This window comes from Centruroides sculpturatus, unplaced genomic scaffold, assembly GCF_000671375.1.
Source record: "Centruroides sculpturatus isolate CEXI.00-Female unplaced genomic scaffold, Cexi_2.0 scaffold10, whole genome shotgun sequence".
Lineage (NCBI taxonomy): Eukaryota > Metazoa > Arthropoda > Arachnida > Scorpiones > Buthidae > Centruroides > Centruroides sculpturatus.
The window spans coordinates 768,422-785,719 of NW_019384396.1; the positions used below are offsets into that span (position 1 = coordinate 768,422).

A 17,298-nucleotide genomic window follows, 5' to 3' on the forward strand; every position below is an offset into this window, starting at 1 on the left:
AAGACTATTGTATCGTTAAAAATTATTTTTTTATTTTGTACAAACAAAATAAATATATTTAAAAATATAAAAATAATAAAAAATTATACTTCAGATGTTAATTTAGTATCAAAAACGTAAAATATTTGAGTAACCCAAGACATAGCCAAAGATTGAAGCGCCACAGCACTGGCGAAAATTTAAATTTGCCGACTGGAATTCTTTCAATGATTGACTTTCGGAAAATCGACACTCTACTGTATTATTATTGTGCTATTATTGCAGTACACTGATTTAGACACACAATACAGATTAAAACAAAAAGTGAGAATTTTGGTATTCATCTTCTATGTGCACTCTTCCTAAATCCAACCAATATATTTTTTCAATTTCCAAAGTAAATGATTTCAGTTTATACATAATGTTCTTTCTTCTTTCTGAATATATTGTATTTTCATGGATTGTCTGGCATGCCGGTCTATCTGGGGAAGGCTGGTTTAAATTAAGTTATACATCTCTCTCCAGAGGGTGCATTAAAAAAACAAATGAGTTACATCATATAAAAATAAATGACTTTTATTCTAAAACTGTGAAACTGTCAGCATTACATCAAGAACTACAATTATATGTTTAATTTCTTCATTTTGTCTGCTTTCTAATGATGTAAAATACTTGTGGAATGCCAAAAGTGCTTGTTTTATTTAAATATCTGAAGACAAAGTCCTTCCAAAAAAAGGAACCACCATTTATTATCTTCATATTCCAGACTACATTCTTGGCGACTGACCTTCTATTTTAGGCTACTGGCGGCTAAAAAGTCCTTTCAAAAACACAAAAATACATCCAGTTAAAAATACAAATTTTTAAAAAGAAATTTTTAAAAAGGAAGGTGATATATGGACTTCTTCTAGTTTCCATCATACCTTCTTGGGGTTGTTTTGGCTTTTTATCTATGTAGAAATGAGAGCTGGTAAATGTAGATTAAAAAAATGCTTTTTTATGTTTATTTTATTGTAACTTGATTCAAAAGTGCAAAAATAAACATATTAAATTTCAGAAACTGCTGTAAATTATCTCTACTTACACCTATTAACATTCACTCTGAGTGAAATTTGAGAAGGTGTTATTTTTTAAGGTCAGGGTAGATGGTCAATGCAGCCCACACTGACTGACTAACTACTACTACTACTACTACTACTACTACTACTACTACTACTACTACTACTACTACTACTACTACTAATAATAATAATAATAATAATAATAATAATAATAATAAGCCATTAATTGTTTTATTACATTGTAAAGGAAAACTATCTTCCTGATTTTAAGTCAGTCAAATTACAATGTTGTTATTTTATTGTACTCAAAAGAATGTTTTCTTTAACATTTAATTAACAACTAGTTTCGTTTGATCTGATTAATTTTATCTTTTAGTTGCAGTTTAACTGGCAAGCCAAAAACCCATGGATTGCTGGCATGCTAATCTCCCCCAGTTATATGCAGCATGCTAATCATTCTGCAAAAATACGATATTTATTATGAAAGTACTTTCATTTAATGCTTATTTACTTACATTTTCTACTTTTGTAGTTCATTTTTAATTGTGCATTGATTCAGCTAATGTTTTATTTATGTAATATTATGAAAATCATTATAAAATGCTACATGTTTATAGGACAAGGTGATATCCTCACTCCCTACTGAGAGATGACATTCTATGTCTTGGTTACACTGATATCAAATACTGTGCGACAATATTGCATAAAAAACAAAAATAAAATAATCATATCTGACCAAACTATTTAGCTTTAAAGACAACTTTCTTTTGAGTACAATAAAACAACTCAACAAAGAAAAAGAATTTGTTTCCCTTGCTCAAACTGGAGGCTATTTAAGCCATACAATTCAATGAAAGATAAATGGGATAGGAGCATATCAGATTATGTGCATATAGTCATATAACTATTTTACATTTGAATTGAAAATTTTCCTCCCAAACAAGAGGGGCTCAAATTGGGTCCCTGGTGGCTAGTGAATTAGCAGAGTTATGTTTGACATTTGTCAAGACCAGTTTTAAAACCTAGAGCAATTACATTACAGCCATGTACAGTACATTGATGATATACTTATTATATGAAAGGGCACGGAAATGTATAAAGCATTTATGAAATCAATCAATCAAAACAAGATTGACATACACTCATACACTTGAGGTAGAGTAAGCTCAGGAGCTCAGTTCACTTTTTGAATATTTGTATCATAGTTGAAGATAATCAAGTTAAGATGGTAGTGTATAGGAAGCTGGCTGCTGTCCATCCTGTCCTATATACATTTCCATTCTTGGAACCTGTTTAGATACAAGATTGCTGTGCTCTGTTTTTTGATCTGTTGGCTTTTATTTAGTTTTCCTTCAGTGAGGTCCTATCTAACGAGATTCATTACCTTAAGGAAGTGGTCTGTTTCTTTGGATAGCCTCCTAAACTATTTACTAATTTGGAGAATGTGATATATGTAAGAATATGCAATTCAGATTAAAGGAGCTTAAACCTGACCTAACACATGTGATATACAAGAATATGCAACTCAGATAAAAATTTCAATATGAATAACAGGTCTTAATTCTATCAAGAATGTTGCATAATCACCTCAAATGTAATCAGATTTGTATACTCACTATTTGCCCATTGTCAATACATGACTTAGTTAAAAATGAGGAGAACAATGACCCAAAGATATGTAGTGTACAAGATTCCAGTTGCCATAACTGAATATCAGGCATTTGCATAAGAGGTGATACATAAGGCAGTACTTTTCACACTTTGAGAACTAGCATAGGCAAGTACAGGGTTGATCCAAAAACAGGGTAATGTAAAGGCATCATTGGTGGAGGAGGTAATGGTTCACATGTTCAATACATCTAGATGGCATTAAGCTAAGGTGATTGTTCTTGAGACAAAGAACTTACCAATAAGAATCACCGAGGAGTCAGTCATAGTACCTTGACTGAATTCCTTCTGAATATTCAAATAAAAAATGCTGACCTAGACCTCTGGGTCTGGTTGTTCTTGTAAAGAAGAAGAAAAATCAGGCAGATAGAATAAGTTCTCATTTATGATGTAGTATCATTTTTCTACATTTTTGTTATATTTTATTACATTAGTTGTTTATTTTTACTGTATGTACTGTGCATAAGTTTATTTCCTGTCCATCAAAAACTAATGTGGTCTCTATTTTAGTATTAGTAGCAGGATTACAGTTAAACTTCAGGTGGTTGTTGTTGTTATCTAAAGGACTTTTAACAGTTTTTTTGTGTTTTAATTTAATTTACCATTTTGAATGATTTATGAATATTTGTAAGATCTTCAAATTTGAATGTATCCTCCACTCTAGGATAAACAATGGTTTAGGATACTGGCATGTTCTGATGTTTGATTTAAAAAACTGAAAACTAAGACAGATAGTCTCAAAAAACATTTCATCTTTAATAAAAATGAACTCCTTGATAAGTGTAGTGTTTATTTTTTTTGTGTGTATCTCATATTTTATTTCAACATATGATAAGAGTGACAATGCTGAATAGAATGTGCAATTTTTCATATTAAAATAGGTCTTTTCTTCCAACAGACAGTGCACTTACTATCAAAGGGAGCTGTCTATAACTTTTTCATCTTGCAACTATTCTTATTGGATAAAAAAGAAATAGAAAATTGGGATAATAATAAGATCACAATTTTCAAATATAAATATTTAGAAATACAATCTCTCTACACACCGGTGTTTAAATTAAATAAAATAAAAAACTCTTCAAACCTTTAACTGGAGTGCTTCTATTTTTAGAATTGCAGAATTACGAACGTTTTCGTCGCCCCTCCTGGGCACTTCTTCAGGCTGTAACGAATGGGCCTTTAATATTCAAATAAACATTCGATATGAATCTCTTCCGAATTCTATCATTTAAAATCGTTCCGAAGTTGTGTTGCGCATGTTCCATATTCATCCTTTTAAAAGCTGTTATCTATCAAAATCTCTTCCGAATTCTATCTTTGTATTGCACATGCTCCATACTCATCTCTTTAAACGCTGTTATCTAGCAAAATCTTCCATGCTATCGATAGGGCCATTTCCTCTTTATAAATAATACACATACTTACATCTGCATACCGAAAACCTAGCACCTTCCCAACATATATTCCAAAAAGTTCGTGCGACCCTATCTCATACAAAATTGCCGCTTTCAGAGCATTAGTGAGAAGAGCACACACACACACACACTCCTCAACGCAACAAGCTCTAACAACAGAGCTCCAACATATAGGGGATATTGCTGTAGCTCAAGGATACAACAACACTCTAGTCAAAAATTTATCTAAAAGGTATGACGTTTACCAAAAAGCCATTGATCAGGCAGGGCCACCGTTGAATATACCTGATCAAGAAAAAGAGAGGATACCTATAACATATAATCCGATACTGAAATCAGTCTACAACATGTTAGGCCAAAGAAGAGACATAAATATAGCATACAGAAGGTGTCAAACTGTCTTCAGGATACTAGCTAATGGCAAAGACCGGCCTAACCCTGAAAGACTCCCAGGAGTATACGCAGTACCGCTAGAAGACAAAAGATATGATAGACAAATGACATATATTGGTTCCACGAAGCGTTCATTAAAAGTGAGGTTAAAAGAACATGAGTCAGATATACAGCAAGGTAGATACACAACAGCCCTGGCAACATATGCTTCGGAACAGGAAATAACGGCGGACCTGTGTGTGGCAAAAATCATTAAAACCAACTCTAACCCTCAACAACTAAAATGGCTAGAGGCCATGGAGATATTTAAGGCGGGAAGAAGCGGCATGTGTATTAATTATAAAGAGGAAATGGCCCTATCGATAGCATGGAAGATTTTGCTAGATAACAGCGTTTAAAGAGATGAGTATGGAGCATGCGCAATACAAAGATAGAATTCGGAAGAGATTTTGATAGATAACAGCGTTTAAAAGGATGAATATGGAACATGCGCAACACAACTTCGGAACGATTTTAAATGATAGAATTCGGAAGAGATTCATATCGAATGTTTATTTGAATATTAAAGGCCCATTCGTTATAGCCTGAAGAAGTGCCCAGGAGGGGCGACGAAAACGTTCGCAATTCTGCAATTCTAAAAATAGAAGCACTCCAGTTAAAGGTTTGAAGAGTTTTTTATTTTATTTTATATTTAGAAATCTCTATCTTATATTTTCACAAGATTTTGTATAAATTATTAATGAAAAAAAATGCAACATAGATTTTTTATGTTTTGGGTTTATTTTGCCAAATGATCTGCTGGATTATGTTTCAAGCTAAGGCTAAGAACTAATTAGATACAAATCAATTTGGCTAGAGATAGGTAGTTAGGCTGTCATCTCTTGATAAATTTAACCATTAGAATTAAATTTAGAATATTCTGGAAAAAGAATTGGTCTGATATAGCCTTAATATAGTTCTGACAGGTAAACTGATAGATCATTTGGCAATATGAATATATTGGGTAGTAGTTTACTTTGGGTTTATAAAAAAATTATTCTCAAATTTTTGGCTTTATAATTACAGTAGACCCCCTATAACGCGGGTTCCTATAATGCGGTGAAAAAATTGTGACAGTATTCGTATAAAGACGCTAAAAGGGATGCGTAAAACACAATGAAACATCATCGCCGACTCGTGTCGCAACAAGATTGGTCAAATCTGGACCAATAGTAGACGAGCAGCCAAACTACTTACACGCGAGTAAGTTGAGTTTACTATCATCTGTACAGTATGTAAATTAGGTACCGTAAGTCTAATACAGCACTGTAATTTTATACATTTCTTGTGAAAGAAACATTTCTTATTCAACGGCCATAAAAATTATTTATATTAATGATGTCCAGCAAATTTTTCGCAGAAAAAAAAGTTCAGCAAATTTTTCGCAGAAAAATAACTTATCAGAAATCATGGTTGCCGATTGGTGCGCTGCTCCGCGACAAAAACAAGCTTAAGCAATGGCGACGTCAAACAGTGCACACTCGGTAAATAATCCTACAATTTTTTGGAAATATTGAGTCAAATTAGTCTAGAATCGATTAATTTTATGGAAAAAAACCTTTCAAACAGCCATAGTCTGTAAACTTCACACGTGTCGGGCTGTGATTGGCTCATGTATTTAAGGATTCCTACAATGTGAAATTCTTATAAAGCAGAACGTATCTACCGTGTTATAGGGGTTCTACTGTACAATAATATTTCAAAAAAGAGGGAAGAGGAGGAGAAGAAGAAAAAATTTTAGTATTATTTGATATATACAGTAAACATAAATATAACTAACCTTCACTTCTAATTGATCTGAAGCTGACATAGGGCTTTTCTTCTGTAATCCTTTCTTCTCATCTATATCATCCCATTCTTCAGGAGTCTAAAAATATAATATGAAACATTTTTAAAAATTTAAAATTAACATTTTCTAATTTAACAATTCATTAAAAAAAAAAAAAACAGAAGGTTAATGTTGTGAGGAGAATTTAAATTAATCTTGAATGGTAATAGTTTTAAATCTTAATTTTAGTAATGTATAGTTTTGCATAGGTAATTTTTTTTAAAATATTATATCTTTAAACAGAGATGATGTCCATATGTAAATTTAACTTTTCTTTTTAAAAAAATCTGTTAAATTAGAAACTTTAAATTATTTTAAAATTTAGAATCTTGATAAAATTTTATAGTTCTTAGTTATAATGAATTCTGTGTCATAATATAGCTAATGTTGGAAAGTAAAAACATGAATTTGACTTGTTTGCAATTTTTATAATATAATTAGATTGTAAGATTTTCATATACATTAAAAAATATTATAATTTCTACACAATTTTATTCAAATTACTTTTCCAACAAATTATTCACAATCTAGTGTGGTTGCCAAGTTACCTTGCATGATTAAACATTAAATACCATTTTCTCACACTTGCTTCATTCATAATGTGATTGCCATACACTACTGTGATTTGTTTATGAATTTCTATAGAACAGATCTTTCTTTGCATTTAGAAAATGAATAACACTTTGCACTTGGTGGGATTTTCAATTTTTGTACACATTTTAACCCTTGACAAAACGATAACAATAAGCCTGTATTTATTGAAACTTTACACATATTATGCTAACACATCAGAGAACAAATTGACCTTGAATCAATGGCAGTAATTTACCTCTACAGAGTGCTATGCACAAACATTCTTTATTTTATGGATACCCATTGTTCATTGGAATACCTTGTTTGAGGTCTAAACCAGCATTTCTCAAACTATGGGTCATGTTAAAATATTAATGGGCTGCAGAATGATACTACCTCCTGAAGAAATATTTGTAGTACTTCTATTACTGAAATATTCTGTAAGAATTAGGGACAATAGATGCATTTGTTAAGTACTGAAAAATTTTTAAAAACTTTTTTCTTATAATTATTATTGGGTTGTTCAGAAAGTAATTTTGTTTTTTACCAGCAGAGGTATTAGTTGTATTTTTACCCACCAATTTCATTGTACATTGTACTGACATTATATATTTTGATAGCTGACATTTCAAGGCTTATTTGTAAAAAATTTTGTTTGATTCTTTGCAGTTGTTTTTTTGGTGTCCCATCAAATATGGAAAATCAAAAGCAGCATTTTTGGCATCTTTTACTTTTTTTATTACCAAAAAGATAAGAATGTTGTTCAAGCAAAAAAAAATTGTGCAATGTATATGTAGAAGATGTATTGACAGAACAACAATGCCAAAACTGGTTCGCAAAATTTTGTTCCTGCAATTTCAATATTGAAGATGCACCACTTTCTGGAAGGCCAATTGAAGCTGATGGAGACAAAATAAAGGTATTGATTGAAGCAAACTGCCAAATAACAACACAAGAAATCACTAAGAGATTAAATTTGTCGAATTCAACCATTTATGATCACTTCAAATGACTTGGTTTTGTTTCAAAGCTTTATATATGGGTTCCACATGTTCTTAAAGAAAGAGATTTGCTCTGTTGCATCAACATCTGTGATTTGCTTCTCAAAAGTCAAGAAAATGATCCATTTTTGAAATGAATCATAACTAGTGATGAAAAATGGATTGTTTATAACAGAGTTAAACACAAGCGATCATGGAGTAGAAGAGATGAGCTGGCTCAAAGCACTTCAAAAGCCGATAGTCATAAAAAAAAAAAAAGTGATGCTCTCTGTTCAGTGGGATTTTAAGGGAATTGTTTTTTTCAAGCTTCTACCAGACAAGACTGCAATTGATTGCAGCATATATGAAATTCTAATTACAATTTTTAAAAAGTACATTAAAAGATTTCAAATGCATAGTTTAAATCTTACTGCATAGTTTTTACAACAAATTGAACAGATGTGACATAAATGTTATAATTTTAACTTGCTAATGTATTTTAACATATCAAAAATAAATTTACAAAAAAGAAAAAAACATATTTTTAATGGAAAATAAATAGACAAAATGTATAAACCCATGTAATTTACAATTATTTTGTATTATAATTTCATTAATTTAAAAAAAAATTTTCATTGTAACATAAATCAACCATCTGTAAATATTAGTCAGACATGCTGCTGTTGAGCCATGCAGTCATTGGAGAAATGTTTCACAAAACTTACTCATATGCCACATAGAATTTTTTAAAATTTTGTTCTTGAAACTACTTGAGAAGCATGCTTTCTCCCTTTTCTCAATACAGGTATAATACATATCAATATCAAGGCTTATTCACACAGAAATTATTATTGAAATCTGAGAACCACATTGTAACTCCCCTTATAAGTAATCTATGTGTTTATTTTTATCATTCACATAGGTTGATTCAAATTAGAAATCCAGATCTGCACTCATTTTGATGAAAGCTTGAGATGCTTTATCAAAACATGCAGCAATTGTTTCTAATGTTTTGATAAAAGAAACCATACTTGTTAAGGAAAAAAAGAAAAGTTTATTACAAACATTTTTGGCCTATTGTTTGGCCAGCTTCAGCTAAGTACAATGAACTAAAGTGAAGAGTACTTCTATGATAAGATCTCAAGTCTGATCCACCACAGTTATACTTTTCATTTAATTGGATGTGGTAAGCTGAGAACATTTCCAATAACTGGCCTAGCTTCCTTAATAAGCAGTGTGAGTTTTCTTTTATTTAAATATGGTACAGTAGAACCTCGAAAACTCGGCTCTCGATAACCCGGCACTCCGGATAACTCGGCCACACCCTGGCAGGGCAAAAAAATCCTTAGTTAATTAATTTTCATTATAGACAGCTTTATAAAAGTATAAAAGCACTCATAAAGTATTTTTCTGAGGTCTGTCTTATCAGGTAAATTACTGTACACAGTGTATTCATTAATTTTCATTTTCATATAGTAAAGGCTCTATGCCTTCATAAAGTACGTACTTTTCCTTTGTTTAAGGGTATTTGGGCAGTTTATTCTCTGTTGTATTCTCAAGCAAACAATACATACAAGTACAGTACAGTATTTTCTGAGGAAACACGCATACTGATCCTTTTTTAACCCCATTCCCGATAACCCGGCACTTTCACAAACTCGGCCACCCTTCGGTCCACATTAGGCCGAGTTTTCGAGGTTCTACTGTACTAATTTTCATTCATTTTTATAATGTAAATTACAGTTGGATACCAGTTCTTTTTCATCTATTGAATGTTTAAATTTTACATAATATTTGATTCAAATTTTGAAATTCTTTGAAAATGAATACTTTTACTAAATTAATACTAAATAGGTTTCATTGTATTTATTTACAAATATTTGTTTATCTGATTAGAATTATATAGAATCTCTATTGTAGTTTTTAATTCATAACTTATATTTTTTGAGTGATGCTTTTTTACTTTCATTAGCCATATTTTAGAGTTGGAATTTAATTCCAATAATGAAATCAAGCTAATATATTCTCTGCTAAACTGTATGAAGGAAGAAATTCTTGAATTTGAGAATTTCTTTCTTCATTCAGTTTTTCAAAGAATACAAAAGAAGCATTCATCAATCTAATATAATTCCAAAGTTAATTTACATATAATACACATCCAGTAAAATTTTAAAATGATCAAATAAAATCTGAAATAGCCTTAAATGTCACAAGCTGCACCCTTCAAAGTTATACTTTTTTAACAGTCTCAAATAAGCCCTAAGTTCAATAGCACAGAAGATATTATTTCCAAAATATAATAAAATATGTGAGGATTTTATAATAATTTTATTTTGCATAGCTGCTTTCCCATAAAAATTTAAAACTACTGTGTTATACAATGCTTGCCACAATTCTCCAAACACATTAGAATAAAACTATGTTATTTAAGTACCTTGCTGCCTGAGGATTGCTGCAATTCTCCAATTGTGTTATAGTGAAATGCATTATTATACAGAGAATGCAATGTTGTACAGTATTACATTACATAAGGGTGCAGAACATTATTCACTATGTCATCATTACAAATACACGGGAGTGAAATTAAATCAAGATGGGAGATTTAAAAAAACATTGTAGCAAAACAAAAAATAGTAAAAACAAAAAAAAAATCTGAATGGAATATGATGAAATGCAAAAGAAGAAAGAAATATATAATCATAGTGAAAATTATATTACTGTATTTTATTGAGGCAAAACATGAAAAAAAAAAAAAAGAATGAGTTAAAATGAATGCACTAATGAGATCATATCGAATATTATGCATGGAAAAAAAGCTGAACATAAAGGCAGTATGATAACTAATTTTTCACATGTCCTGTTCAAGACTATTTTTACCACCTTTTAAGGAGGGAAAAGAAATACAATAGAAATGTTGATTAATTTTTACCTTTAAACTAAAAACATTATGAAATTGACCCTCGTGGCAACAAAATTTAAAATTTAAAAATGAAAATATAATAAACATCATTTTTTGGTACTCCATTTCAAGGCCTCCTTTATACTGGGTATGTGCCTGTGCACACATTGTATCTGCCTAGTTATGACACAGCTTAAAGAAATTAATTATTGATGAAATAAAAATAAGATAGTTAATATAGTATGATCATGTGAAAGAATTACAGAATACAAATTGCCAAAGTGCATAAGAAGACTGAAAAAGACCTACAAAAAAGATAATCACAAAATAATAGATCAGACTCCAGAAACAAATATTTGTTTTAAAAAAGAGAAAGTGTGTGATTGTATTTCCAAATACCATGCAACAAAAACTTTTATAATACTTGTCCCACAGATATTAAAAATTTCTGGGAAGAGAACAGATATAATTATTATTTATTATTATTAAAGTAATCTTCACTTTACTTAAAGAAAATTTTAAATTACCTGTGTAGCTCGGTCCATCATCAATCTACCACAATGACTGAAATAAAAGGCATCTTGCTGCCACTGACCAGCTAAATAAATAGCATCTAATGATGCAGTTCTTCGAATGTATGGTGATGAATTTACTGGTTTCAAGTTAAGAGTTTTGGCTTTTTCCACTAAGATAAAAATAAAATTTAAAAAATATAAATCTTAAAATAAGTATAATTTGTGTTTATGGTCTATTATTTTTAAGTTAACTATAATTACTAAATGTATTCACAAACACCTTACTTTAGGCAGAAATTTAAAATTTTTAATACTGAAATCAATAAATAGATTATTTAACTAGAATATTTTTGATAAATAAAATACACAAACAGTGTATATAATTTATGGAGATGTACATCAACTCAACTTACAACTTGATTATGTTCTGCCAGATAGTCCTAAGTCCATTTAGTCATAAATCAATCATTATATAAAAAGTACATAGAGGATGCTTGAGTATAAAATTTCTTAATATTCTTGAGAATAAACATATGATCTATATAAACTATGATCTAAATTCAGAATAAACTAAATGTGAATTAAGAAATAAATGTTTTCACACTTAAATATCCAGCAATAACAACTTTACTAACATTTTCAGTGATGTTAAATGGCTTTCTTCAGGTAATATTAAAAAAAAAAAAGAATAAGATTGTAAAATGGAATGTTACATATATCAATGGCTATGAAATGTGCAGGGCCAGTTTTGGACTGTTAGCCATCTGCAAGCTACATATATTTGGCTACTCCTATCAATACTGATTGAAAGTAAATTCATAACCTAACCCAACACATGAGCACCTACTGTCCTACTGGTATGGTTTATAAGTTTCATAGAGTTGATAGGAGTTAAAAAATTCCATAAAAATATTTGATATATATTTAATTTTATTAAAATATTTTTCTTGTTANCGGTCTTTGCCATTAGCTAGTATCCTGAAGACAGTTTGACACCTTCTGTATGCTATATTTATGTCTCTTCTTTGGCTTTACATGTTGTAGACTGATTTCAGTATCGGATTATATGTTATAGGTATCCTCTCTTTTTCTTGATCAGGTATATTCAACGGTGGCCCTGCCTGATCAATGGCTTTTTGGTAAACGTCATACCTTTTAGATAAATTTTTGACTAGAGTGTTGTTGTATCCTTGAGCTACAGCAATATCCCCTATATGTTGGAGCTCTGTTGTTAGAGCTTGTTGCGTTGAGGAGTGTGTGTGTGTGTGTGCTCTTCTCACTAATGCTCTGAAAGCGGCAATTTTGTATGAGATAGGGTCGCACGAACTTTTTGGAATATATGTTGGGAAGGTGCTAGGTTTTCGGTATGCAGATGTAAGTATGTGTATTATTTATAAAGAGGAAATGGCCCTATCGATAGCATGGAAGATTTTGCTAGATAACAGCGTTTAAAGAGATGAGTATGGAGCATGTGCAATACAAAGATAGAATTCGGAAGAGATTTTGATAGATAACAGCGTTTAAAAGGATGAATATGGAACATGCGCAACACAACTTCGGAACGATTTTAAATGATAGAATTCGGAAGAGATTCATATCGAATGTTTATTTGAATATTAAAGGCCCATTCGTTATAGCCTGAAGAAGTGCCCAGGAGGGGCGACGAAAACGTTCGCAATTCTGCAATTCTAAAAATAGAAGCACTCCAGTTAAAGGTTTGAAGAGTTTTTTATTTTATTTTATATTTAGAAATCTCTATCTTATATTTTCACAAGATTTTGTATAAATTATTAATGAAAAAAAATGCAACATAGATTTTTTATGTTTTGGGTTTATTTTGCCAAATGATCTGCTGGATTATGTTTCAAGCTAAGGCTAAGAACTAATTAGATACAAATCAATTTGGCTAGAGATAGGTAGTTAGGCTGTCATCTCTTGATAAATTTAACCATTAGAATTAAATTTAGAATATTCTGGAAAAAGAATTGGTCTGATATAGCCTTAATATAGTTCTGACAGGTAAACTGATAGATCATTTGGCAATATGAATATATTGGGTAGTAGTTTACTTTGGGTTTATAAAAAAATTATTCTCAAATTTTTGGCTTTATAATTACAGTAGACCCCCTATAACGCGGGTTCCTATAATGCGGTGAAAAAATTGTGACAGTATTCGTATAAAGACGCTAAAAGGGATGCGTAAAACACAATGAAACATCATCGCCGACTCGTGTCGCAACAAGATTGGTCAAATCTGGACCAATAGTAGACGAGCAGCCAAACTACTTACACGCGAGTAAGTTGAGTTTACTATCATCTGTACAGTATGTAAATTAGGTACCGTAAGTCTAATACAGCACTGTAATTTTATACATTTCTTGTGAAAGAAACATTTCTTATTCAACGGCCATAAAAATTATTTATATTAATGATGTCCAGCAAATTTTTCGCAGAAAAAAAAGTTCAGCAAATTTTTCGCAGAAAAATAACTTATCAGAAATCATGGTTGCCGATTGGTGCGCTGCTCCGCGACAAAAACAAGCTTAAGCAATGGCGACGTCAAACAGTGCACACTCGGTAAATAATCCTACAATTTTTTGGAAATATTGAGTCAAATTAGTCTAGAATCGATTAATTTTATGGAAAAAAACCTTTCAAACAGCCATAGTCTGTAAACTTCACACGTGTCGGGCTGTGATTGGCTCATGTATTTAAGGATTCCTACAATGTGAAATTCTTATAAAGCAGAACGTATCTACCGTGTTATAGGGGTTCTACTGTACAATAATATTTCAAAAAAGAGGGAAGAGGAGGAGAAGAAGAAAAAATTTTAGTATTATTTGATAAATACAGTAAACATAAATATAACTAACCTTCACTTCTAATTGATCTGAAGCTGACATAGGGCTTTTCTTCTGTAATCCTTTCTTCTCATCTATATCATCCCATTCTTCAGGAGTCTAAAAATATAATATGAAACATTTTTAAAAATTTAAAATTAACATTTTCTAATTTAACAATTCATTAAAAAAAAAAAAAAACAGAAGGTTAATGTTGTGAGGAGAATTTAAATTAATCTTGAATGGTAATAGTTTTAAATCTTAATTTTAGTAATGTATAGTTTTGCATAGGTAATTTTTTTTAAAATATTATATCTTTAAACAGAGATGATGTCCATATGTAAATTTAACTTTTCTTTTTAAAAAAATCTGTTAAATTAGAAACTTTAAATTATTTTAAAATTTAGAATCTTGATAAAATTTTATAGTTCTTAGTTATAATGAATTCTGTGTCATAATATAGCTAATGTTGGAAAGTAAAAACATGAATTTGACTTGTTTGCAATTTTTATAATATAATTAGATTGTAAGATTTTCATATACATTAAAAAATATTATAATTTCTACACAATTTTATTCAAATTACTTTTCCAACAAATTATTCACAATCTAGTGTGGTTGCCAAGTTACCTTGCATGATTAAACATTAAATACCATTTTCTCACACTTGCTTCATTCATAATGTGATTGCCATACACTACTGTGATTTGTTTATGAATTTCTATAGAACAGATCTTTCTTTGCATTTAGAAAATGAATAACACTTTGCACTTGGTGGGATTTTCAATTTTTGTACACATTTTAACCCTTGACAAAACGATAACAATAAGCCTGTATTTATTGAAACTTTACACATATTATGCTAACACATCAGAGAACAAATTGACCTTGAATCAATGGCAGTAATTTACCTCTACAGAGTGCTATGCACAAACATTCTTTATTTTATGGATACCCATTGTTCATTGGAATACCTTGTTTGAGGTCTAAACCAGCATTTCTCAAACTATGGGTCATGTTAAAATATTAATGGGCTGCAGAATGATACTACCTCCTGAAGAAATATTTGTAGTACTTCTATTACTGAAATATTCTGTAAGAATTAGGGACAATAGATGCATTTGTTAAGTACTGAAAAATTTTTAAAAACTTTTTTCTTATAATTATTATTGGGTTGTTCAGAAAGTAATTTTGTTTTTTACCAGCAGAGGTATTAGTTGTATTTTTACCCACCAATTTCATTGTACATTGTACTGACATTATATATTTTGATAGCTGACATTTCAAGGCTTATTTGTAAAAAATTTTGTTTGATTCTTTGCAGTTGTTTTTTTGGTGTCCCATCAAATATGGAAAATCAAAAGCAGCATTTTTGGCATCTTTTACTTTTTTTATTACCAAAAAGATAAGAATGTTGCTCAAGCAAAAAAAAAATTGTGCAATGTATATGTAGAAGATGTATTGACAGAACAACAATGCCAAAACTGGTTCGCAAAATTTTGTTCCTGCAATTTCAATATTGAAGATGCACCACTTTCTGGAAGACCAATTGAAGCTGATGGAGACAAAATAAAGGTATTGATTGAAGCAAACTGCCAAATAACAACACAAGAAATCACTAAGAGATTAAATTTGTCGAATTCAACCATTTATGATCACTTCAAATGACTTGGTTTTGTTTCAAAGCTTTATATATGGGTTCCACATGTTCTTAAAGAAAGAGATTTGCTCTGTTGCATCAACATCTGTGATTTGCTTCTCAAAAGTCAAGAAAATGATCCATTTTTGAAATGAATCATAACTAGTGATGAAAAATGGATTGTTTATAACAGAGTTAAACACAAGCGATCATGGAGTAGAAGAGATGAGCTGGCTCAAAGCACTTCAAAAGCCGATAGTCATAAAAAAAAAAAAAGTGATGCTCTCTGTTCAGTGGGATTTTAAGGGAATTGTTTTTTTCAAGCTTCTACCAGACAAGACTGCAATTGATTGTAGCATATATGAAATTCTAATTACAATTTTTAAAAAGTACATTAAAAGATTTCAAATGCATAGTTTAAATCTTACTGCATAGTTTTTACAACAAATTGAACAGATGTGACATAAATGTTATAATTTTAACTTGCTAATGTATTTTAACATATCAAAAATAAATTTACAAAAAAGAAAAAAACATATTTTTAATGGAAAATAAATAGACAAAATGTATAAACCCATGTAATTTACAATTATTTTGTATTATAATTTCATTAATTTAAAAAAAAATTTTCATTGTAACATAAATCAACCATCTGTAAATATTAGTCAGACATGCTGCTGTTGAGCCATGCAGTCATTGGAGAAATGTTTCACAAAACTTACTCATATGCCACATAGAATTTTTTAAAATTTTGTTCTTGAAACTACTTGAGAAGCATGCTTTCTCCCTTTTCTCAATACAGGTATAATACATATCAATATCAAGGCTTATTCACACAGAAATTATTATTGAAATCTGAGAACCACATTGTAACTCCCCTTATAAGTAATCTATGTGTTTATTTTTATCATTCACATAGGTTGATTCAAATTAGAAATCCAGATCTGCACTCATTTTGATGAAAGCTTGAGATGCTTTATCAAAACATGCAGCAATTGTTTCTAATGTTTTGATAAAAGAAACCATACTTGTTAAGGAAAAAAAGAAAAGTTTATTACAAACATTTTTGGCCTATTGTTTGGCCAGCTTCAGCTAAGTACAATGAACTAAAGTGAAGAGTACTTCTATGATAAGATCTCAAGTCTGATCCACCACAGTTATACTTTTCATTTAATTGGATGTGGTAAGCTGAGAACATTTCCAATAACTGGCCTAGCTTCCTTAATAAGCAGTGTGAGTTTTCTTTTATTTAAATATGGTACAGTAGAACCTCGAAAACTCGGCTCTCGATAACCCGGCACTCCGGATAACTCGGCCACACCCTGGCAGGGCAAAAAAATCCTTAGTTAATTAATTTTCATTATAGACAGCTTTATAAAAGTATAAAAGCACTCATAAAGTATTTTTCTGAGGTCTGTCTTATCAGGTAAATTACTGTACACAGTGTATTCATTAATTTTCATTTTCAT

At 30.4% G+C, this 17,298-nt stretch overlaps 1 protein-coding gene across 1 annotated transcript in view; it reads right to left on the minus strand.

Annotated features, from left to right (window-relative positions):
• Positions 1 to 17,298, minus strand: part of LOC111618413 (protein FAM117B-like) — a 133,392-nt gene that overhangs the window by 27,419 nt on the left and 88,675 nt on the right. Inside the window, exons 2-3 of the mRNA XM_023359947.1 lie at positions 11,363 to 11,520; positions 6,336 to 6,422 (exon numbers count right to left, since the gene is read on the minus strand). Of these exons, the coding sequence (XP_023215715.1) occupies positions 6,336 to 6,422; positions 11,363 to 11,520 (245 nt within the window). The remainder of the gene's footprint in view (positions 1 to 6,335; positions 6,423 to 11,362; positions 11,521 to 17,298) is intronic.